The sequence below is a fragment of the Charadrius vociferus genome, unplaced genomic scaffold (genome assembly GCF_000708025.1).
Source record: "Charadrius vociferus isolate BGI_N301 unplaced genomic scaffold, ASM70802v2 scaffold110, whole genome shotgun sequence".
In the NCBI taxonomy this organism is placed as follows: Eukaryota; Metazoa; Chordata; class Aves; order Charadriiformes; family Charadriidae; genus Charadrius; species Charadrius vociferus.
In genome coordinates, this window is record NW_009646761.1 from 2,740,338 (window position 1) to 2,763,149 (window position 22,812).

At 43.3% G+C, this 22,812-nt stretch overlaps 1 protein-coding gene across 1 annotated transcript in view; it reads left to right on the forward strand.

The window, feature by feature from the left end:
• CLYBL (citrate lyase beta like) overlaps positions 1 to 22,812 on the forward strand; it is a 122,237-nt gene that overhangs the window by 23,240 nt on the left and 76,185 nt on the right. The window contains exon 2 of the mRNA XM_009892011.1: positions 4,815 to 5,004. Coding sequence (XP_009890313.1) covers positions 4,815 to 5,004 — 190 coding nt within the window. The remainder of the gene's footprint in view (positions 1 to 4,814; positions 5,005 to 22,812) is intronic.

A 22,812-nucleotide genomic window follows, 5' to 3' on the forward strand; every position in this document is an offset into this window, starting at 1 on the left:
ATTCATTAGTGCTAATTGTTTGAGAAACAAGCCCACAGAACAAATGATTAAAATGTTAGTGCCATAACCAGGATTATTAGCATGTGTGATAAAATGCATGCGCTGCAGCTGTACCAATAAAACTCTCCAGCGAGTCGCTTTGATTCGGCAGATACTCAGCTCGGCTGTGAGCCCTTCGTATTTGCACAGGGCCTGCTGATGTTTATAACAAACAACTTATAGCTTCTTTTCTTAATTAGAAAGAATTACTATGCAAATTGCGGGGCTTTGTAATTTCGTAGAAGTTTTCCTTTGTCTTTGGCGGATTATTTGTGTGCGGTTGTGAGCTACTCCTGAGTAAATTCGACATAGGAAAACCTCTACATTTACTCTGGGTTGATTTTAGTTTTTTTTTTTCCGTATGTATCAGAGAAATAATTTGTGGGAGATTTGCTACATTAGCTGGGTTGTGTTCAATGAAGTCTTAGGTCTGGGTCACTTTTGTCCTTCTGCCACAGCACCACGGGTATCCAGGACTGTGGTCAGTACAGTTATGTGCATACGGGTCAGAAATACACGTTGGGGAAATTATCCAGCTTTTTTAATGGTTTTATTCAGGTGCCTAAAAATGCTCTTCGGAAACACTTGCCAACACTGTGCCGAAGATTGGAGAAGGAGAGATTTGGCCTATTGAGTAATGGATGTTTTTCCATGCTTTAAGTAGATCACAGTGTAGCGTCTCTTAAAGGATGATTTGACCTAGCAAATAAACAGGCAACAGAGGGGCAGATTAAAGTGCTGATCCTGAAAATCACTTGCGGGAATACTTTACTTTGTGAGCTATACGTTGTTGGCTGTGATGAGACTGTACAGGTGTGTGCAGTTAAGTATATGTGACAGTATGAGCAATGCTGGAATATGCAAATCCAGTTTACTGCAGGGAAATGTGTATAATTTGGGGTAATTTTACTGGTTTGCAGTCACACTGTATGGCTGCCATTGCAAAGTGCAATGTCACTTAGTAATCAAAAAGGTTTTGTTTTCTCCTTCCTGAGGATGAACTGTTTGCTCTTGGGCAAAAACATTCTCAGAGGATCACGAGCAACTTTAACTTGCCAGCTACTTTTACATATTTGATGAAGACTTTAGTAGAGTGTTATGTTTGCTGAAGAAATTTAGTTTCATTTCAGAGACCCAAGTGCGTTCAGCGTGCTGCTGGATGCTATGAATAAAAGTATGCTGCTGTAAAACAATTTAATGAGCATTACTCAATAGCCTAGTCCTTGTTTTAACTTACAGTGCTTAAAGGAAGAAACATTGTCTTAGCAAATTCATTTGGCTTATGTCCATGTGTTTAGTTTAAAGCATAGTCAAGCTTAGTTTAAATCATTAAAATACTTGCAGTCAGGAAACATATGTAAGATTTTCTTCCTCTTTATGGCACGGGGTTAACAATATAATTGAGATTGCAGTGCTGTGTGGGTTTTTTTGTCCTAAAAAAAGTAACTGCTGGGGATGTTTTTGTTCTATCAAAATAACAGAAGTCAAGATAATCAGGATAGTGTTTCCTACCAGAATAGCTAACTGCTAATATGCATAGCACCCTGGGCCTTGCCACTGTTTTAAAAAGATCTATAGGCAAATAGATTTCTTAATAAATCTACTTCTTCCTCTACATTTCATTTTATTGTAGAACATAAAATATGACTATGCAAGGAAAATGCACACTGAGAACAGAAGGTGATTTTTTTAAGAATATATGTTGAAATAGCAGCATATGAAAACATTTATTGCAGTCACACCTAAGCAACTTGTTGAAAACTCTTATTTTCCATGTACACTAACTAGAGCTCTTTGTTTTGAAAGGAGAAGGATGCTGTGTTGGTCCACTGACACCAGTTCCTCAGGCACCTTTTTTTTTTCTGGCCATAACTCTTGAAAAAATTATTGCTTCTTCAACTTGCCGAAATGTTCCATGAGACTAATAAGTTCACACATTGACAGTATATTTTTAGAATAATCTGTGCCCTGAGAAACCTGTGGTTTGGGCCCATGTGGCTACAAAGTTGATTAGCTGAGGAGGAGATACTGATAGTCACTGGGCAATAGTATTTCTAACATTAAGCGTATTAGGTGATGGTATTTTAATGGATTAAATCTACCACTTCTTCGGAGTCAGGTGGTCTGCGGAAGCCATACTCCTCTCCCATCTAAACGAAAGTTCACAGACCTCAGTGGTGGCACCTGAATAAATCTGGTCTGTAAGTAACGGTTTTACCTACACGATACTACACGCCGTTGTGCGTGGTACGCCAGAGCAGAGCTGCCTTCATGGGGCTTGCAGCAATGAGAGGGAAACCAGCTGGTCAAACAGCCCTTGGTTCGATGGCAGCCTGGAAGAAATCCTGGGAAATGGATGACGGGAGATATATCTCATCTCAGCATGCTCTGAGACTATGGTGTTAGCCACCTCTATTGAGGTTTGAGTTTTGGGTGGGTTGGAGGGCTGGTGAGAGGCAGTCATTAAGGGTGCTTCAGGGGCTGCTTGGCTCTAGGCTGGAGTTAACTATTAATGGGCTGAGCTCTTTGACTCCTTTGTGCCTTTGGGAACTACAGGGTTGAAGCCATCAGAGAAAGAGAATAGAAACTAATCACTTTTGTCCCCTCATATATGTTTAGTGAAGGGCTGCAGACTTCTTTACTGACCTCTGTGTCACACTGAAAAAAAGACCCTCTTCTTTCCATTTGAGATAAACCACTCTTCCACCTCCTCCTTGCTCTCCCAAAGTGTACTACGGCAAGAAAATGGGATTAAGTGGATTTAACTAGCAGCCACTTGAGTGGCCACAAGTTGTGTTACCATCCCCACTTCAACACGAAGCAGGGGACATGAAGTGGTTTGTGGCAAAGTGGCTCAGAGGGTGCTTAGGAGAAACTCAGTGGATGTCAGTTGCATGTTTCCAGGTGTTGTCAGGATCTCCAACACGTAAGTCTTGACGCTGTTGCAGTTAGAGATGAAGAAGATTTATTAACATGGGTGGCACTGGCACCTGTAATAAAACAATGTGTCATTTCTGTTTAACAGCAAAGCTGCCCCATATCTTAGGCTGAATGAAGGATTACCAGGCGTATTACAAAGAAGGATCTGGCAGCAGTGTTTTGTGGACTTGTAAAGTTGGTCCACCCAGGACGTACAGACACATAGCAGTAGAGATGGTGGAACAGTTGTCCTCTTCAAGTTAGTTTACTGAGATAAAATGTGATAAAATCTTTCTTCATATTTTTAACCCAAGACACATATATATTCAGCATTTAGGGTGCGCTCTCTGGGGTTAGTTAGGAAAGGCAAGTATCATTGTGGTCTGTCAGCAACACACCACGTTGGCTCTGATTTAGATTGACTGAACTCATTTCCGAGCATTTGAGAGGGTGAGTCACGTCCTCTTTGAAGAAAACCCACGTGCGCGTGTAGCCATGTGTCATCCAAGTGTAGCAACTTGGGAAGCATTATTAAGAGGGGCATAGGAAAATGCATGGGTCCCTGACATGATGCGATAATGACATGTTCAGCGTGGTGCTAGAAAAGCTTTGCATTATTCAAAGTGCTGAATAATATACATGATAATGCATAATGGTGTTATATGGTGGGATTATTTTGTGGCATAAGTGACTTGTGCTCTGAGTATGAAGGAAAAATGTATTATTTTGTCCTCATTTTTGATGTGGCAGAATAGGCTTGGGGGCTACAGCGTGAAATGGGGAGGAACAGGAGCAGGCAAAGGGGATTTTTTTGGAAGGCCATGAAACACAGTGGCACCCTCCGCAATTTATTTCTCTGTGCTTGTAATTATGGAGCAAAGCAAGCTCCCTACCGCGCCCAGGGGCAGCCTCCCCCGACAGCCCCACTGCCTCCAAGTGCGTCAACCCGGCTTGTGCTTGGGGTGGGTTAGCTGGTCCCTCACTGGGAATACTGGCACAGGGTGGAGACTGCCACAAACCTGACGCCTGCGGACCACACGGGTGCCACCCACTCAAGCCATGTGGCGCCACAGGCTCACACTTGCACTGATGTGTGGTGCACAAAGCATTTATAAATTGTAAAAGCCACCACAGCCAACAACCTTCTGATGATGCTGGTGCGTTTACGAGCTCTGATGATGGAAGTCTGTGCTGTGGATCTGAAGGTCTGAAGGCTTCTGAAAGGATGCGTTGGGATTAGTGAGGTTCCACATTACGTGGGGGTTTCATTCCTGTTTTCCTCATTTCCCCCTCCATCCATTTTACTTCTTTAAAATTTGCATGCAAATACGTTTGTTGATATAACGCTAAGGTTGCAAAATCAACTTCACAACCCATGTTTGTTTTAACCAACACCCCTGCTTCATTCACAGCATGCCGTCCAGCTCCTGCAGCAAACGTGGCAGATAGCAGCCTCCTCCCTAAATCAGTCCCGATGCATTCCCAGCACAACCTCCATAGTATGGAGGAGTCCTATGACAGGGAAAAACCAACCACCACCCTTCTGTATTTAATACTTGCCATAGCGCGCAGAACAGGCAGCGTAATTTAGGCTGCATGGATAACTTTGGCGCTGGCAGTTCTTCAGTTCTGAGTGTTTAAGGTTGCAGCTTCTTTTGAGCATAGTAGTTTTGGAGGTTTATTAACTGTAATACTGATATGTCCCCACCTTGATGCTTCCTAAGGAAAAAAAAAAATTAAAAAAATAACCCCAAACCAACCACTGTCTAGCTAGGAACATTTCTCTTTTAAAATATAGTCAAGTATTCTTTACAGCGTTGTAGCCAAGAGTCTAATTTCAACAATATTCTTTACAGGGTGGAATCTCCTCTGCCAGCTGGTGTTGCTAAGCTTAGTTATCGCTTTGCATCATCTCACAAGTACATTCCCAGGCGAGCTGTGCTGTATGTACCTGCAGATGATGAAAAGAAGATACGAAAAATCCCGTCACTAAATGTAGATTGTGCGGTGCTGGACTGTGAAGATGGTGTGGCTCTGAACAGAAAGGTAATTAAAAATTATCTGTGTGATATAATCAGTGCTAAAGAGAACTTGTGGAAAAACATTGCCTTTGCCTTGGGGAAGTGACAACCTGAGAGACAAAGATAAATCTTAAGATATACAAAGTAATGTAACAGTGATAGGCTTTGTGAAGCCGTTGGGAAAATCTGCTTACCCAGAACTGAAAGAGGTACCGTGTGAGTAAGTGGGGAGGGAATTTTGAAGGAATACAGATCTGGGTGTAAGCTCATCACAGAAGAGTGGGAGATACTGCTATTATTGCTGCATATTTCTTAGGGAAGATGGGGAAATGGGCTGTGAGAAAAGCAGCAGGATGGGGTTAGTTCAGAGTCACCAGGTTTGTTGTTGAAGGGAAAGCGTCTTCAGATCGTGAGCAAAACAGTGCAGGTTTGGGTTCGAGCCTTGGGGTGTTTAGAAAGAGTCACCTACTGAGCTTTTTGGAAGACGTGCTGTTAGGGGTGTTTCTGAAGGAAGGAGAAGTTCGAACCTGAGTGCACCAGGGTTTGGAGAGCAATTTAGACTGAAGGAGCTTCAAGAAAGCAGGCTTGAAGAGTAGTGTGGGAAAGAGATGTAGATGTGTTAAGTACCAGTGCCAAGTTTTTGTTGACATTGAATGGTGAAAGAACAGGGAATGATCTAACACACATTCAGTTTTGCTTGTGAGCAAATTTTTTAAATATCTGAAAATAACCATTTTAAAATGTTTCACATGTTAAGCAATGTGTATAAGAAACTGGTGTAAATATTTCCTAGTGAAAGGTATTTCTGAATGGGAACTTGTTTGCCATCACTTTTGCATCATTTTTATATTTGTCAGTTTTCTTGTCCATTTTACAGTGCTTCAGACTACAGCAAAAACTGTTTAAGGTTTGAGTATGAATGTGTTGTCCAGGAAGTTATGAAAATAGACTTGAAAATTTTCCCGTGTCATCTCAAAAATGTGGATGAAATTTTAGTCTTTTCTGTTTCTTGGGAGTTAATGCTTTCCAAAAGGATGCTTTTGGGTACCACTCTCTTTAACCTTCAGGTCTTTACAGGTATGTTGGACAGAAAAAAAGTTTACAGAGTTTTCATATATCTATTAGTTCTGAAAACTGAAAATAGCATTGCTGAGTGTTCACTTGTACTTCTCTTGTGCTGAAGACAGTTGGAAAACATTTTCCAGTTGCTAAAATTCTAAGTGGAAGGCTAAGGTTATATCTGCTGGTACCATGACTTAATATTGTTTAGGTCGTATTTGGGAGGCTACTACTCTAAGATGACACAAGACACAATTGTGTATTAAACTGTAGTATTTTTAGGTGCAACTTAATTATATAAAACAAATAATTCGTAGCAGAAGCACGTATTTGTAACAGAGGATGACAGCAAAACAAAATTCTGTGATCAAGATTACAAAGTTGATAGTGGTAATTTCTAAAGGGTCATGAAATTCCAGCTCTGTTGAAGTGAAGGGGAGTTATGCTACTGGGTATCAGCTCTGCAGAGTGAAGGGGAAAGACCCATCCCAGCAGCAGAGGCGCTGGAGCTGAGTAAGGCAACCCGATCTGCTCCCCATGTAACAACCAGGGCAACTGAGAAAAGGTGGCAGGCGATAGTAGTAGGTGACTCTTTTCTAAGAGGTACAGAGGCACCCATCTGCTAACCTGATGCACTCTCTACAAAGCCACGCTGCCTACTGGGGGCTCATATCAGGGATATCACCAAGACACTATCAAGCCTTGTACAGTCCTCTGAGTATTATCCGCTGCTGTAATTTCACATGGGCACCAGTGATACAGCCAGGAGCAACCTGAGGGATATCAAGAAGGATTATAGAGCCCTGGGAGCAGTGGTCAGGGATTCTGGGGCACAGATAGTTTTTTCATCAGTCCTCACAGTCAAAAGGAAGGGGGTTGATAAGGCCAATCAAATCTGAGAAATCAACAAATGGCTACAAGACTGGTGCTACAGCCAGGAGTTTGGCTACTTAGACCATGGGACTCGCTTCGAAAAACCTGGTCTACAGGGGCCTGATGGGGTCCATTTGTCAGAGAAGGGGAAAAGCATCTTTGGTCAGAGGCTCGGCAAGCTTATGAAGAGGGCTTTAAACCAGAGTTGCTGGGGGAGGGGAACCTCAATCCATCCCACTTCTACCAGTATGATGCCAATGCCAGTAACAGACGCCCAGAGCCTGGAGAGGGGTTGCAGGTCAGCAGGAGAGCACCTGGACCGCAGCACAAAAGCATACCAGCATCTCCAGCTGGTAAGTCACCTTCATCAGGGGCCCAACTTAAATGCCTCTATGCAACCGCACATAGCATGGGCAATAAACAGGAAGAGCTAGAGACATGGCAGGCCTGCAGGGCTAAGATCTTACTGGCATCATGGAGGCATGGTAGAATGGCTTCTATGACTGGAGCGCTGGAATGGAAGGATACAGGCTCTTCAGGAAGGACAGGAAGGCAAGACAAGGAGGGGGTATAATCCTCTATGTCAATGACCAGGTGGAGTGCATGGATGAGGAGCCAACCAAGAGCTTATGGGTCGGGATTACAAGGAGCACAGAGACAGGTGATGTTACAGTGAGGGTCTGCTACAGGCCACCTGACCAGGAGGACTGAGGGGATGAGGCCCTCTGTAGACAGATAGGAGCAGCCTCACATTCACAGGACCTGGTCCTCATGGGGGACTTCACGCACCCCGATATCTGTTGGAGGGACAACACAGCAGGGCAACACAGGGCGTTCCTGGAATGCATTGATAATAACGTCCTTCTCCAAGTGATAGGGCAGCCAATGAGGAGAAGTGCCATGTTGGACCTTGTTGTCACCAACAAGGAGGGGCTGGTGGGGAATGCGAAGCTCAGGGGCAGCCGTGGCTACAGTGACCATGAGATGGTGGAGTTCAAGATCCTTAGGGTGACAAGGAGGGGGCACAGTAAGCTTCTGTCCTGGACTACAAGAGAGCAGACTTTGACATCTTCAAGGATCTGCTTGGTAGAATACTATGGGATAAAGTCCTGGAGGGAAGAGGGGCCCAAGGAAGCTAGTTAGTATTCAAGGATCACCTCCTCCAAGTTCAGGAGCAATGCATTCCAACAAAGAGGAAGTCAGGCAAAAATGGCAGTGGGCCTACATGGATGAACAAGGAGCTCCTGGACAATCTCAGACTCAAAAAGGAAGCCTGCAGAGGATAGAAGCAAGGACAGGTAGCTTGGGAGGAATACAGGGAAAATGTCCAAGCAGCCAGGGATCAGGTTAGCCAAGCTAAAGCCCTGATAGAATTAAATCTTATCAGGGGTGTCAAAGGCAACTAGAAAAACCTCTATAGGTATGTCAGTGATAAAAGGAAGACTAAGGAAAGTGTGGGCCCTCTCTGTAAAGAAAGGGGAGACCTGGTCACCCAGGATATGGAGAAGGCTGAGGTATGCAATGACTTTTTTGCCTCGGTCTTCACCAGCAAGTGCTCTAGCCGCACCACCCAAGTTGCAGAAGGCAAAGGCAGGGACTGGGAAAGTGAGGAACTGCCCACTGTGGGAGAAGACTGGGCTTGAGACCATCTAAGGAACTTGAAGGTGCACAAGTCCATGGGACCTGATGACATTCACCGATGAGTCCCAAGGGAACTGGTGGATGAAGTTGCTAAGCCACTATCCATCATATTTGAGAAGTCATAGCATTCCAGTGAAGATCCTGCTGACTGGAAAAGGGGAAACATAACCCCCATTTTTAAAAAGAAAAAAAAAAGGAGGGCCCCAGGAACTACAGACTGGTCAGTCTCACCTCTGTGCCTGGCAATATCATGGAGCAGATCCTCCTGGAAACTATGCTAAGGCACATGGAAAATAAGGTGGTGACTGATGACAGGCAATATGGCTTCACTAAGGGCGAATCATGCATGACAGATCTGGTGGCCTTCTACACTGGCGTTACAGTGTTGGTGGATAAGGGAAGAGCAACTGACGTCATCTGCCTGGACTTGTGCAAAGCATTTGACACTGTCCCACATAACATCCTTGTCTCTAAATTGGAGAGACATGGATTTGACCAATAGGCCACTTAGTGGATAAGGAATTGGCTGGATGGTCACGCTCAAAGAGTTGTGGTCAACAGCTCGATGTCCAAGTGGCGACGAGTGATGAGTAGCATTCCTCAGGGATCGGTATTGGGACCAATGCTGTTTAACATCTTTGTCAGTAACATGGACAGAGGAATCGAGTGCACCCTCAGCAAGTTTGCTGATGACACCAAGCTGTGTGGAGCAGTCAACATGCTGGAGGGAAGGAATGCCATCTAAAGGGACCTGGACAGGCTTGAGAAGTGGGCCCATGCCAACCTCATGAAGTTCAACAAGGCCAAGTGCAAGGTCCTACATCTGGGTCAGGGCAATCCCATGCACAAATACAGGCTGGGCAGAGAATGGATTGAGAGCAGCCCTGAGGAGAAGAACTTGGGGGAGTTGTTGGATGAGAAGCTCAACATGAGCTGGCAATGTGTGCTCGCAGCCCAGAAAGCCAACCGCATCCTGGACTGCATCAAAAGAAGTGTGGCCAGCACGTTGAGGGAGGTGATTCTGCCCCTCTGTGTTCTGCTGTCATGAGAACCCACTTGGAGTACTGCATCCAGCTCTGGGGCCCCAACATAGGAAGGACATGGACCTGTTGGAGCGAGTCTAGAGGAGGGCCATGAAGGTGACCAAAGGGCTGGAGCACCTCTCCTATGAAGACAGGCTGGGAGAGTTGAGATTTGTTCAGCCTGGAGAAGAGAAGGCTCCAGGAAGATCTTATAGCAGCCTTTGCGTACCTAAAGGGGGCCTACAGGAAAGATAGAGCAGCCAATGAGGAGAGGGAGGGACTCTTTATCAGGGAGTGTAGTGATAGGATGAGGGGTAACAGTTTTAAACTGGAAGAGGATAGTTTTAGATTAGATATTAGGAAGAAAATCTTTACTCTGAGAGTGGTGAGACACTGGAACAGGCTGGATGCCCCATCCCTGGTGGTATTTAAGGCCAGGTTGGATGAGGCTTTGAGCAACCTGGTCTAGTGGAAAGTGTCCCCACCCATAGCAGGGAGTTGGAACTAGATGATCTTTAAAGTCCCTTCCAACCTAAACCATTCTATCATTCTATGCTTTCAAAGAAATTAGGGGGAAAATCTGTAATAGGAGCTTGAGATGACAGATTAGCCCCTTAAATGCAAAAAGGAAGCAGACAGGAGGTAGAAGCACGGACGGGCAACCAAGGAGCAATGCAGAAGTGTTGTCCAGGCACACAGGGACAGAATGAGGAAGGTCAAAGCTTGGCTGGAATCAAAACTGGTGAGGGATAAGCAGGACAAGAATGGCTGCTACAAGTGCATCAGCAGCAAAAATGAGAAGGAAGACCAGGGCAAGAGTGGAACCACTGCTCCATGCAGCCTCGGGCTTTACTGTCAGAGTCTGCTCTCAGGCCTGCTAGGTCGTATCCTAAAAGCAAAACTTGGAGGAGGGAGATAGCAGCCACAAAAGGGGAGGACAGAGTTAGGGTCTATTCAAATATGCTGGTCCATGGGACCAGACAGGACACACTGGATGCTGCTGAGGGAGCTGGCTAGTATCGTCCTGAAGCTGCTGTCTGTCACCACTGAGAAGTTGTGGTGGCTGGAAGAGGTTCCTTATGCCTGGAGAAAGGGAAATGTTACAGCCGTCAACAGAAGGGTTAAGAGTGAGGAGCTACAGGCCCATCAACCTAATGCTAGTCTCCAGGGAAGTAATAGTGCTTGTTCTCATGGAAGGTATTTTAGGGCACCTAAGGACCTAACCAGAATGGACTGATCAGGAGCAAATCATGCTTGACAAACCCGATCATCTTCTCTGAATAAATTACTGTAACTGAGTATGAGAGCTGAATAGGTGGTGTCTATCTGGCCTCTCATAAGGTCCTGGTTGTCAACCTGAGAAGAAGTGGACTGGATGGATAGACTATAAAGCGGGTGGCAGTTTGGCAGGAATCAGATGGTCCATGCTGTGTGCTATTTTGCACTTGCCTTTGCTGGGGCCAATACTGTTTAACTTCTTCATTAGCAACCTGGTGGATGGGATGGAGTGTACTCTCACCAGGTTCATGATGAAACCAAACTGGGCTGCAGTTGATATGCTGGAGGGCACAGCTGCTCTTCCAATGGGGCTTTACAGTTGGAGGAGCAGCCTTACAGAAAAGTAATAAAGTCCAAGAAAAGTAAAAAGCGAATTCCCAGCATCAGACTGGGGTAACCCCATACACCAGTACAGGCTGGGGGATGACTGCCCAGGGGCAGCTCTGCCAAAAAGGCCCTGGTTACTGTATTACAGCAAGCTGACTGAGGACAGTGGTGCGTTCTTGCAGCAAAGGTGGCCAACCACCTCTAGGACTGTGCTGGCATGGGTACAGCCAGCAGGTCCAGGGAAGTGGGTCCCTCCCCTCCACTTGGCTTTTGAGGGTCTCACTTGGGAGGGGGAACTGTGCCCAGCTGTGGGCCCCAGGACAAGGAGAGACTGACCAACAGGAGGGAGACCAGGAAGGGCCACCAAGGTGGTTGTGGCACAGGAGGAGAGGCTGAGGAATTGGTTTTGTTCATCCTGGAGAAGAGATGGCTGAGGGGGCTTTGCTGGCTGAGGGAAGCTGGATGGATGGCAGAGCCAGACTCTTCTCAGAGGAGCTCAGCAACAGGGCAAGAGCAATGGCCACAGGTTGCATGAGGGGAGATGCTGCCTGGAGACAAGGAAAAAAAGTCTTCCCCATGCAGGTGGTCAGACACTGGAAGGGGTTCTCCAGAGCGGTGGTGCATCCTTCCTCCACGGGGATACTCAAGCTTTGGCTGGATGAAGCCGTGAGCAACCTGGTGTAGAGCAGTAGTTAGCCCTGCTGTGAGGAGGCGAATGGATGAGGTTGGTCTCCTGAGGTGCCTTCCAACCTGAATTAGGCTATGTGATTGCATGATCTAGTAGCAAAGCATAATTCAAAGTGATTGGAAGATTGAATTTCATTTTTAGATGTGCCACAGATACTCAGGAAGACTTTGAGACTTGGGTTCTGTGAATGTGAAGCTGAAATTATTATTGCTCTTGTGGCTTAATTTATTAATGTTTCTGAGATGTTTGGAGACTTCATGTGAAAGATATGTCAAGAACATGCACTGAAGTACAGTATTCAGTGGCCCGTTGCAAATGGGTCGTCTGAAAGTGAAGAAAAACAAACACTGGGAAAAGCAGCAACACTGGGTCTGTCCTTTAATCATTCTCTTAAAACAAGTAGTACTGATGAATTTGACTATTTATTCCTGTGTTTTATATATATAAGAAAAAAAGGCTACTTACAGATTTTCTTGAAACTGCTGCCGAAATGTTGGGTTTGGGGAAAATCAGGACCTGGTTGAAGGTTCACAGTGCCTTGTGCCAAACTTACTTGTCTACAGAATGCCTTCACTTGCATCAAGTCCAAGCAGCAAGTTTGAACCACATCTTAACAAGTCTATTTTAACAAGATGCTGTATGGTTTGTATTACGATTAAGTAAGATTTAGAGAGATCAAGCTTCTAGAATGTCAGCAGCTCCATTTGGTTGCTCATTTAGAGGGAAACGAGAAAGATGAGCTTCCTATAACAGAAAATTATAACATTTGCAAAACTGCATCTGGTTGCAGTAGCTGCTTCTGAAGCTGCAGTCATAAAAAATCTTTACCTATTTTCTATACCATATTTTCTCTCAAAGAAATTTTGGAAGATATCCTCCCTGGTGCCCTCCCCCCACGACTATGTTTTGTAATGGCTTACAGAGAGCACCAGAAGAGGGGAGCCCATACCCATACCCATACCCATACCCATACCCATACCCATACCCATACCCATACCCTAGTCTGCATAGCATTTTGGTGCCTGCATGTCTTACTTTCAAGAGCTACAGCACTGATTGTGATTTCAGCTGTCATCTGTTGACTTCTCCTTCTTTTGTATCTTTTTTTTTTTCTAGTTGATATTTTGACTAAATCAGAAAAAAAACCCCAACCTTGCAGCAAGAAGTTCACAAGGCAAAAATTCCTCAGCAAATTTTCTGAGGGGAACCAATGGGAAGATATGACTAAAAAGCTAAGTTACAGTATGCTGAATACTAAGCCGGCAAGTAGAGTAAGAGCTGATCCTGGTGTGAGTAGGATGTGTAGGGCTTTTGCAACCCCTTTGGGACTGGACAGAGCTGTAGGAGGCCTTAAATAATTCAGAATAGGAAAGATGATTGGAAGATATCCCAGTGTTGCTGGAAATTTCAGCCTTCTTTTACAAAGTTCGCTTTAGTCTTGCTGACTTCAAATCCTGGTTGGGGCTCCACACACTGTTTTTAAAGGTTCAAACGTGTAATGTCACATGGGGTGGACTGTCAGCCACTTCTCCAGGTGTCTGACTCTGTGAGCTATTGGGAGTTTCTATGACAGAAATTTAGGTTTTGGTTGGGAGGAGAATTGAATACTACTAAAGGGAAATTACTTTCCCTGAGCTACTATTCACAAGTGAAGATAGGAGCTCTTCCCCACTGATGTACGTGCAAAGTTTCTCCAGTGGTGCTATACGTTTTAAAGAAATGACTCAGAATGGCTCACTTGGCGATATTTTTAAATGAACAGTTCAAATAGAAATTCTAAACCTATAAAATTAGAAATAATACAGATTGCAGTGTTGATATGTTGCAAATGCATCACACTCTAGAGACTTTTTGTGAAATGGTACAAAAATAGCCTAGGTCTATTTTAGCTCTTTGCAGGAGAAGGCCCAAATATTCTTTCATTTTAATTGTAAAAAAAGAAAGAGATAAAAAAGATGTCTGTATCAACGTGCTTGACCAAGTCATATAAGCCAGTGAGCTGTATTGCATGTTATGCCATTGAGAGGTCTCTGTGTAGGAGCTGAGTTGTCTGAAGATATCTCAAGGGCTCTCAGCCAAACCAGCACTCCCTGGTATAGGTTTCTCTGTAGAGCTGCATTACTCACTGTGATTCCATGCCAGGTGAACCTATTGTCAGGTAGAAAAGTTTCTTCCTCCTGTTGGAGAAAGGAAGATTGCCATGCCAGTGCTTTCATTTTTCAAGGGCAGAGTCGGCTGAGATTTCATAGTTAGTTCCCATGGGTCTTGTAAAGTTACCACCCTTACAAGAGAGTTTTCTGGAACGGTATTTTTTCCAGTAGTATCTTGTCTTCAGTGCTACTATTCTTCAGAGCATCCAGGAGGTGTTAGCTGCCAGGTCAGCCTAGCAAAGAGACTAGTTGGAGCTGATACTGTGGGGTTTATGCCTCTTTCTGAGCCCTTGACAAGAGTTGCATTCTGGTGCCTCCAAACCAGTGCTATTAGTGGCTTTGTCTTCACTGAGGTCAGTAGGGTGGCTTTGAATCACTGGGATATATAGCACCTTACTCTGTAGCTCTCTTTAGTGTGCCATCAGGCCAGGCAGGGCACAGTCCCTTCTGCCAAGGATGACCTTTGAAAATTATCTCAGGCAAATTTTGAAGGGGCTGGGATTCTGCCTTTTCTTTCCATGGGGAACGCCAGTGTTACAATTAAGAAGCAAAACAAAACCCCACATTCTCCCTCATCACGTTTTCTGTATCAGAGGTGTAAAACCAATCCCTTGGAGCATACCTATGGCTGGGAAACATCTGTGCGGTCATCTGACATGAAACACTTGAAAATAGGAAATTTTATTGTTGTTTCTCTGGAACTAAATAGATCTCATTCATCTGACACAAGTTACTGATATTCAGGGCTGCACTGTAAAACAATGTAGGACTGATTATGGTTTAAGTTCCTAAGCCCTTTTTGCTGTGAATCGTGATTGTATCGCTTTGTCTCTTCTAGAAAGAAGTTGGTCTTTCCTCCAGCACTTGGGCAGGAGAAGCTGGGGAAGAGGAAGCCCCAGCTCTGTCTTTTTGTCACATCCCTTCCTCAAGAGGGAAAACGGCAGCCCCTAAGCCTCTCCTGTTGTCCATGCTCCCCTCAGCAGCCAGGGGAAGTTCGGTTGGGCTAAGAGGATGGATAGGGAAGGACCTATTTTGCTTATCCGCAGCATGGCCTCTTAGGGTCATAGCATAAATTTGTTCCTACTTAAGATCTTGTAGCCACTTAAAAGATCATCGCTGTGCTGTGCCACAGAAGAAAAAATAAATTCAATTAATTCTTTTGAATCGTCTGTTTTTAAAAATAGGATTAAAGCCTGGACCACTTTTCAAACTGTTCCATTATGAATAACACATACGTAAGAGATGACTCTGAGTTCATTACAGTTAAGAGCAGATCATCCGCATACATGCTGATTTTATGGAGATTTCTCCCCATGAGAATGCCTCCTCCATCTCTCTAGTGATCTGATCCTGGGGTCAGAACAAACAGCATGCCGGCGAGAGAGCATCCTTGCCTACCACTTTTCCCCTAATCTGAGGCCTTCCGACCTTTTTATTCCTTATCACTGATGAGAAGAGGCTCTTGCATATGAAATAACACTTCAACTACATTTGGGGGTGCAGATAAATACATAAGATGCGTCAGCGTGGTATACAAAAAAAATCCTAGGCTTCCCTTGTTGAAATGCATTTCCTTATTGATCTTATTGAAGGCTTTTACAGTATCAGTGGAAAAAAGCTGCAGTTGGTTTCCATAAATCTCTAGCTACTTCAATTAAAATCAACAATTTTCCCTGTATTACGTGATGATAATCTTTTTTTTTTTTTTTTTAATAAAGCCAAGTTGGTTAGGATTTATCAATGTCACAGGTATTTCTCTAGGCTCCTAGTGAGAATGTTAGCTAGTACTTCATAGGCACAGTTCCATGAAACATTGATAACTAGGTTATTTTACCAGGTCTTTGCTTTATTTATAATAAATTAGTACTGTACCTAATTGTATTCCTCCTACAGGGAGAAGGCTTGCTGATAAAGTGTGTAGAGAATGATTAAATGTACACAGGCACATAGTAGGGTGACTTCTCTTCAAAAGATGCACAAAATTAAAATGGGAATGCTGCTTTCCCCGGTGGCTTGCCATTATTAAAAGTCTCAGTAGCATGGGAAATTTCTTCTGTAGGAATTGGGGAGTCCAAAAGTCTCTCTGGTTTATTGTAGGGAAGCTGAACTGTACAGTGAAACTCTGCAAGGCCTTTTTGATCCTTGAAGAGTTCTGATGAATATACATTTTTATGAAAGTTGTAAAGTGTTTTCATTTCCTTATTAATCCCACCATGCTCCTGGAAGAACTGCCACTCCTGAGTGGTAACTGTGACAATAAAAGTTTTTGTTCCTATTGTTTTACTCTACAAGCCAATCGTCTTCTTTAGATAAAGATTTGAGGATTCATAAGGACAACCGCAATATTCAGCAATTTTCTTCTTAATGAGCTCAGTAATGCCTGTGTCTCTTCGAGCAGAGCCTTTGAATTGCCAGTTATTTCTTTTCCACTGATTCAGATGTATCCAATTAAGTTTGACTTGGACATATTCTGATACAACTATTACTGCTGACAGAATGGTGTCTAGAAACTTAGGGAAAATGTCTGGGCTCAGTATTAACAGGGATTTCAGGCAAGAATACATTGATAGACCTGGGAAAATATTTTAAAACATACAGTTAATGTTTGTATGGACTTGGAATTCACAGTACTTCAACTCTTCATTTGTAGACCGCTGTCTACAGGCACATCAGCACACCTGGGTACTGAAGGCTAATTGCAGGAGTAATGTGTTGCTACACATTTCTGGACCAGTTTTCAATATTTCATCTGTTTTCGTAGCAGGAAGGGTCTGGCTGCACAGCCACCGAGCATCTAGCACTTAGACTGAGGGGAGCCATTGAGTTTCAGGTGTGCTACAGAAAATCAAGCCAACACAGTATGTTCAGTATACACCTGTACCTCAGAAACGATCTGTTGGATCAAATTTGGGCAGACTTTTGTTTGTATGCAGACCCGTGTGCTGTCAGGGCTGCAGTGGTACTGGGGGTGAGCAAAACATAAAGGTATTGCCCAGATCGCAGTCACAGGGGTTCTCAGCACTCAACACCATTTGCTCCAGGTCTCCTTTGCTTTTCTGTTGGCCATAAGCAGGCAGAGGAATATATTTGTATGTCCAAGTTTCTGTTGCAATTAGTCTTGAAACCTAGTCTTGAACCTAAGACTCCACCATACTCATAACCAGTAGTCCACTCTGCTTATTCTTCCACATTGTATGGGCCACATTTTGAAAACAGAGAGGCAGGCCAAGCGTGAGGAAACCCACAGACTCCGTTAACAGGGACATGAATTAAGAAGTGGTAGGACACACAGAGAATACAGCACTTGCCCTCTTTGATAAACTTTTCTACAAGGTATCTCTACAGTAACAGTCAAGGTAGTGGTGTACTGGAACTTTGGTCTGATTTAAGTAAGATAGTTAGGTAACGGAAGTTGGAAATGCATGGTACTTTTCCCAATGTATTGGTGCCATCAAAGCTGGACCTATCCCAGGATGGTAAGGAGTGGGGGGAACCTTAGAGATGCTCAGAAGATTATGGGCAAAATCTGTGACTTATTTTACCAGACTGTTTAAACATTACCTGTTGGCCTGGGATTTAGTAGTAGTATTAGGTAGCAAAAAAAAAAAAAAAAAATCATCTCAGGATGATGGGTAAGAAAAAGGAATTTTTGGTGTCAGATGGTGGCACAGCATAACTGTGCACATGGAAGTTGCAGATGATGGTGAGGATGTGTGTGGTCATCATTAGGCTTAGGAACCTTGGCAGGTGTCAGCTGAAAGCATGAAAGCATGATCTTTAACCTCTCTGCCTTTGGTTTCATCTATTATTCTTCTGGATACCAGAGAAAAGGATCCTAGCACCCAGTACCCATGTGGAAGCCTCATTTCCTTCCGCTGTATGTCCAGTTAGCAGGAGTCCACAATATTTACAATGCTGCAGATTCTGCAATCCTTATTCAGATAACATTTCACAATGAATTAAGGACATTTGTGTCTAAATGAGTAATTCAGGATTAAGCCGGAGTTTGAGCTTCTTCCTCCTACACACCACTATATATTGGATTGAAGGCATGTGTGCTGTGCTAGTTGCAGGACACATCATTCCCAAAATAAGCACAGAACCATCTAAAACCAGCCTTTTATTTCCACCATGAACTAAGCCCACGCCATGATGTCCATTCAATTTAGAGTGGAGTAATTTGCCTCTGTTCAACAGAAGACAAAACACATGGATTACTATTGCCTAAAGCCCTGTTTTTTACATATTCTGTGAATGATGTTCTTCTCTGAATTGTGAAAAGACTGTATGTTAAACAGTGTTTTATACACCAAAATAATACACTTTCATGAAACAGGCTGGTACCCAAAATAGCTACAAAAACACATCTCTGACTTCCTGAAACTGAAGAGCATCCAGAGCCATGAATTCATTGCGTACTCACATAACAAAATAGAATATGATATGCAACTTTTGTGATTTTTCTAGTCCCTGTCATAAAAGCTATAATAAATGGGGACAGATCATTAGCAAGTGCAAGCATTTGTTTACTCACATCTAAACCTGCGTAGCTCTGCTGGCTACGTAGTATGCAGCAGGCTCCAGAAGCACAAAAACTCTTAATATGTCCCCAGGTTGCATATTGCCATGCCCAGAATTTGGACGTCCAACCGAGGAATTCTTTTGCAAAGAAGCAAAAAAACATGCCAGTTTTTCTTCTTCATTTTGAGTAAGTCAAAACACCTAGCTGCATTTGAAAGTTGCTGGTTTGGTAGTGCTTTTTATCTATGTATGGAGCACGTGCAGTTGTTAGCACATCTAGGTGTGTGGGACCAAGTATGTTATATACCTGTCTCCAAAGACAAATGCACACATCTGCAAATCCATCATACTACAGATTTGGATGTTCCTGTAAGCTGTTCTGCTGAGGTTGCCCACCTTACCTTTTGGCTACAACTATCACAAGGGAGATCATGATCCATCTTCTTCTTTATCAGTAAGGAAAATGATAAGCTGTGGCATCTGATCAGCACTTTGCATCTTTTCTGAAAGGGTAAATAAAATCCTAGTGTTCTCTGAGCTTGACTATGATTTCCACCTTTAGAGGAGCTTGGTTGCTCTGAGATTTCGGTTTCAGCTCCTGAATGGCTGCATAACATGGTGCTATCTACAGTGTATCATTGTAATAGCTCTTTTTGCTCTCCTTCTTCTACTGCAGTGCATTGGGGCTACCCTCTCCAGACCTATGTGCTTGCCAGTTACTACCTCTTTAAGGTTGGGAGAAAAGAATTGTAAATATTTTTCTTCATTTCTGATCACTGAGCTCCAGAAGACCATAAATCCTTGTGTTGCTCCTCATTTGGGAGCAAATGGTTGTAAAGATCCCGGCTGTTCATTTTAGGGTGATTATAAACCATGGCTTGCTCATTCTTACCTCCTTACTTGTTACAGTCTCTTACCAGAGTGCCTCAAAATAGCTGTTCCTATGGCTTGGGATAACTTCATCTTCTAAGGTTTCACAATGCAATTGTGCGTTAAAAGAGGATATGTTGAACAAATTGGTATTTTCTTCCAACTTAGTCCGGTTATTTGGTTACATTTTAAACTTTGATTCCACACAGACCCAATCTTCTACTCATTAACCAATTATTTTTAAACAGAATAATTATAGATCATAATTTAGTATGCATTTTCTTGAGAAAAAGGGCAAATTAATACATGTAAACATGGGTGAATCTAGTTAAATAAACTGTCCACAAAATCCTTACAATATGTAAACAACATTTGTTATGCCTTGGAGATAGCATATGATTGGACTCATGAGACCCTGTTTATCCTACTGAACAGTTTCTTTTATAACTTCAAAGGGAATTTTATATATTTATGGCAATAGCAGGGTGTTAAGTGTAGCTAGACAGAAATTATACCTCAGCTATTTAGTTAATGCCAATAGGGATTAAATTAGATTTTATAGCTGTTAGTAGAAGTCTGTTTTGTAGCTAACAAGTGGGATTTTTAAATCCTGGAAAGCATAATCCTATTATAAAACTGGCAGCTGAATTAACATTATCTAGGAAGCAAGTCTTCACGGATTAACATTTTTTGACATTAACAAAGAAAAACTAATGCTACAGGGATATTAGATGCTTTTCCCAAAAGTAGGAAAAAAAGGAAAGTGAATATAGGACAAGATAAATGGCACAAATACTGCAGGAAGGAAAAATGGAGTGAAATATGCATGAGAAATTAAATCTGGGAGTGGCCGTGTTCTGCCTCAAATACAAAAGAAATACACCGGATAGGAAAAGGCTCCACAATTGGTCATTCATATGTTAGCCCATGCATTGATCTATACGTCCTTGTGACTAATTCACAGTTAGCCAACACGAGCGTGGGATAGCCACGAAGGCCTTCTCCTGTCCTGAGAGCTGAGGTCTTTGCATTCCAGCTAGATGTTATAGGAGCCAAAGACTGGCAGCACAACGGAAGAAACACTCTTCCCTTTACCGAACAGGCCCATAAAGCTGTTCCACAAAGACTCTGATGAAGTTCTCCTTACATACCTTGAAGGACAGTTACAGGACCACTGCTGTAGGCAGTGGTGCAGGAGATGAGTGGGTCACTGAACTTGCTTGTCTTGCAGTATCTTATCCTAGGCATTGATAGACTAAATACCTATAAGGGTATATGCCATGTCATATTTCAATTTAAAAAATTTTGTCCTCACCATAGTTGCAGAGCAAACCTTTTATTACTTAAAATTGTGAAGGTTGCATCTCCTGTAAATGATTTTAAAAGCTCTGTGTTTAGAATCTGAGCACTTATTCACAGCTGCAGCATTGAAATAATGAAAGTAGTATTTTGTTGTGTGGAGAGTTAAGAGGAACCTACTTAATAAACTTACCAGTCACAAAAACATGTCAAACAATTTCTTCCAGATTTTGCAACATCATATTCCATATTGTTGACCCAGTACAGATTTACCTGTAACAGCATCTGTTGGCTGCCATCTTGTCTCACAGATTTCTTCCTTCTTATCAAGTAGAGAGGTTCTTTAATTACTAATGAGAGCTAAACTCAAACAACTTGTTCTAACTTTGTGTTCCAACCTTCCAATTTCTTGGTTCAAGTAAAGCAGAACTAGATCTGAGCTGCTGTCAGACTGGGGGGTTGTTAGCTGTGGCTTCACAAACCCAATACATGGCTTCACAGGTTGATTCTTGGTTTGGTGCTTTTGAAATGCTGCATTTTTCCTCCTTGTTGTTTGCTACTTTACCCAGTATTACTTACTGGGTTATATTTTTACCAAGCTGCTTTTCTGCCAGACTGCGTGTGTATAGCAATCATTGCTGTGGTTAAATCTGTTACCCGAGGTGTGGCTGTGACTGCCTTAAGGGCTTTCTTAAATCATGGTTGTGTAGCACAGACTTTACCTTGCAAAGCATATAACAACATCTAAGCTGTGGGAATGGTGTGAAATTTCTAAGTTGCCAAAATGTCCTCCTCTGAAGGCAGTGCCATGAGGAGGAAACTTGGCACCATTATGTCAGTGGGAAAACTCACACCATTTGGCATCAACAGGACCAAGATTTATCCCCTGTTGTGTGCATGTTGCACCAACGATAATGAACCCTTCTAGGAATTGGAAATAGTTGCTTGCCCTCTGTTGTGGCTCTTTTTCAGAAACCTGTCTCCCAAATGCTTTTTTTTTTTTTAAATTGTTTTTCTATATGTAGAAGTATGCAACAGTCTTTACAGCGCGCAGGTATCTTTTAGCCATTGCCACAGCCCTCTGAGGTGCTGGGCACCTTTGGGGAAATGGGAGTAGAAAGTGCCTGTGATTTCTCACACCAGGAAGGACATGAATTTGATGACTCCCAGAAGCACATGGTCCTGAGATAAAGGACCTATCTTTCCTTCCCCCTTAAGTAATGAACAATCCCATAGAGTTTGCTTCCAGTTTTGCTGTCTGAGTTGGAAAGTATACAGGTTTGGCCCATAAGACTTGCATTGTTTTTAAAATATTTGGCTAGCTCCCCAGCTTGTGTAAATAGGTTTAGCTCTTCTTTTTTTTTTTTTTTTTTTTATATATGGTGACACATTAGGTAAAGCAGCTCTCAAATGAGAATTAAAGAAAGATTATGTGGGAAGAGAGCGTTATACGACTGGGGAGTTGTGTCCACATCACCTGGCTGAACACTCATAATCTGCCTCGAGTCTCTGGAAGAGAAAGATGGACACAAGAGGGGGCGATGTAGTTACCAAGCAAAGCACCTTTCATTCTCCAGGTGACCCTACGCCTTCTATGGCCGCCTGCTGCTTGGCTGTGAAAGAGCTCACTGAACCGGGAGGAAGGGATGAGGGATGCTTGGCTCTGGCACCCGGCTCTCTTGCATCTGAGTATGTGTTTTTCTAGAGTAGATGCTCTGTAGAACCTCATTCAGGGCCAGCATGTGGAAAACAGCAGCAGCAGCACTTGAGCATTGCCAGTCAGGGCATCTGATCTCAGAATTTTACTTCACGTTGTCAAATTTGCTTATCATCACTGAGGTACAATGGAAGTGCGAAGAAGAAAAAATAAATGCCCAGAAATGTGATGGTGGGTCACGGGTTTCAGTGCTTGAGGATGCTACAAGTAGCCCTGCACACACATGCTCGATTTTGTAGCTGGGATGACCTCTGAGTAGCTGAGCAACCTCTGAGTAGTGCATGATGTGACAACAGAAACTAGCAGAAAGAGCAACTGGCTCTTAGCCTATGAGGGAGATCCCGATTCCTGGTCAGCAGGCGTCACCTCTTCCTATGTCCATCTCTTC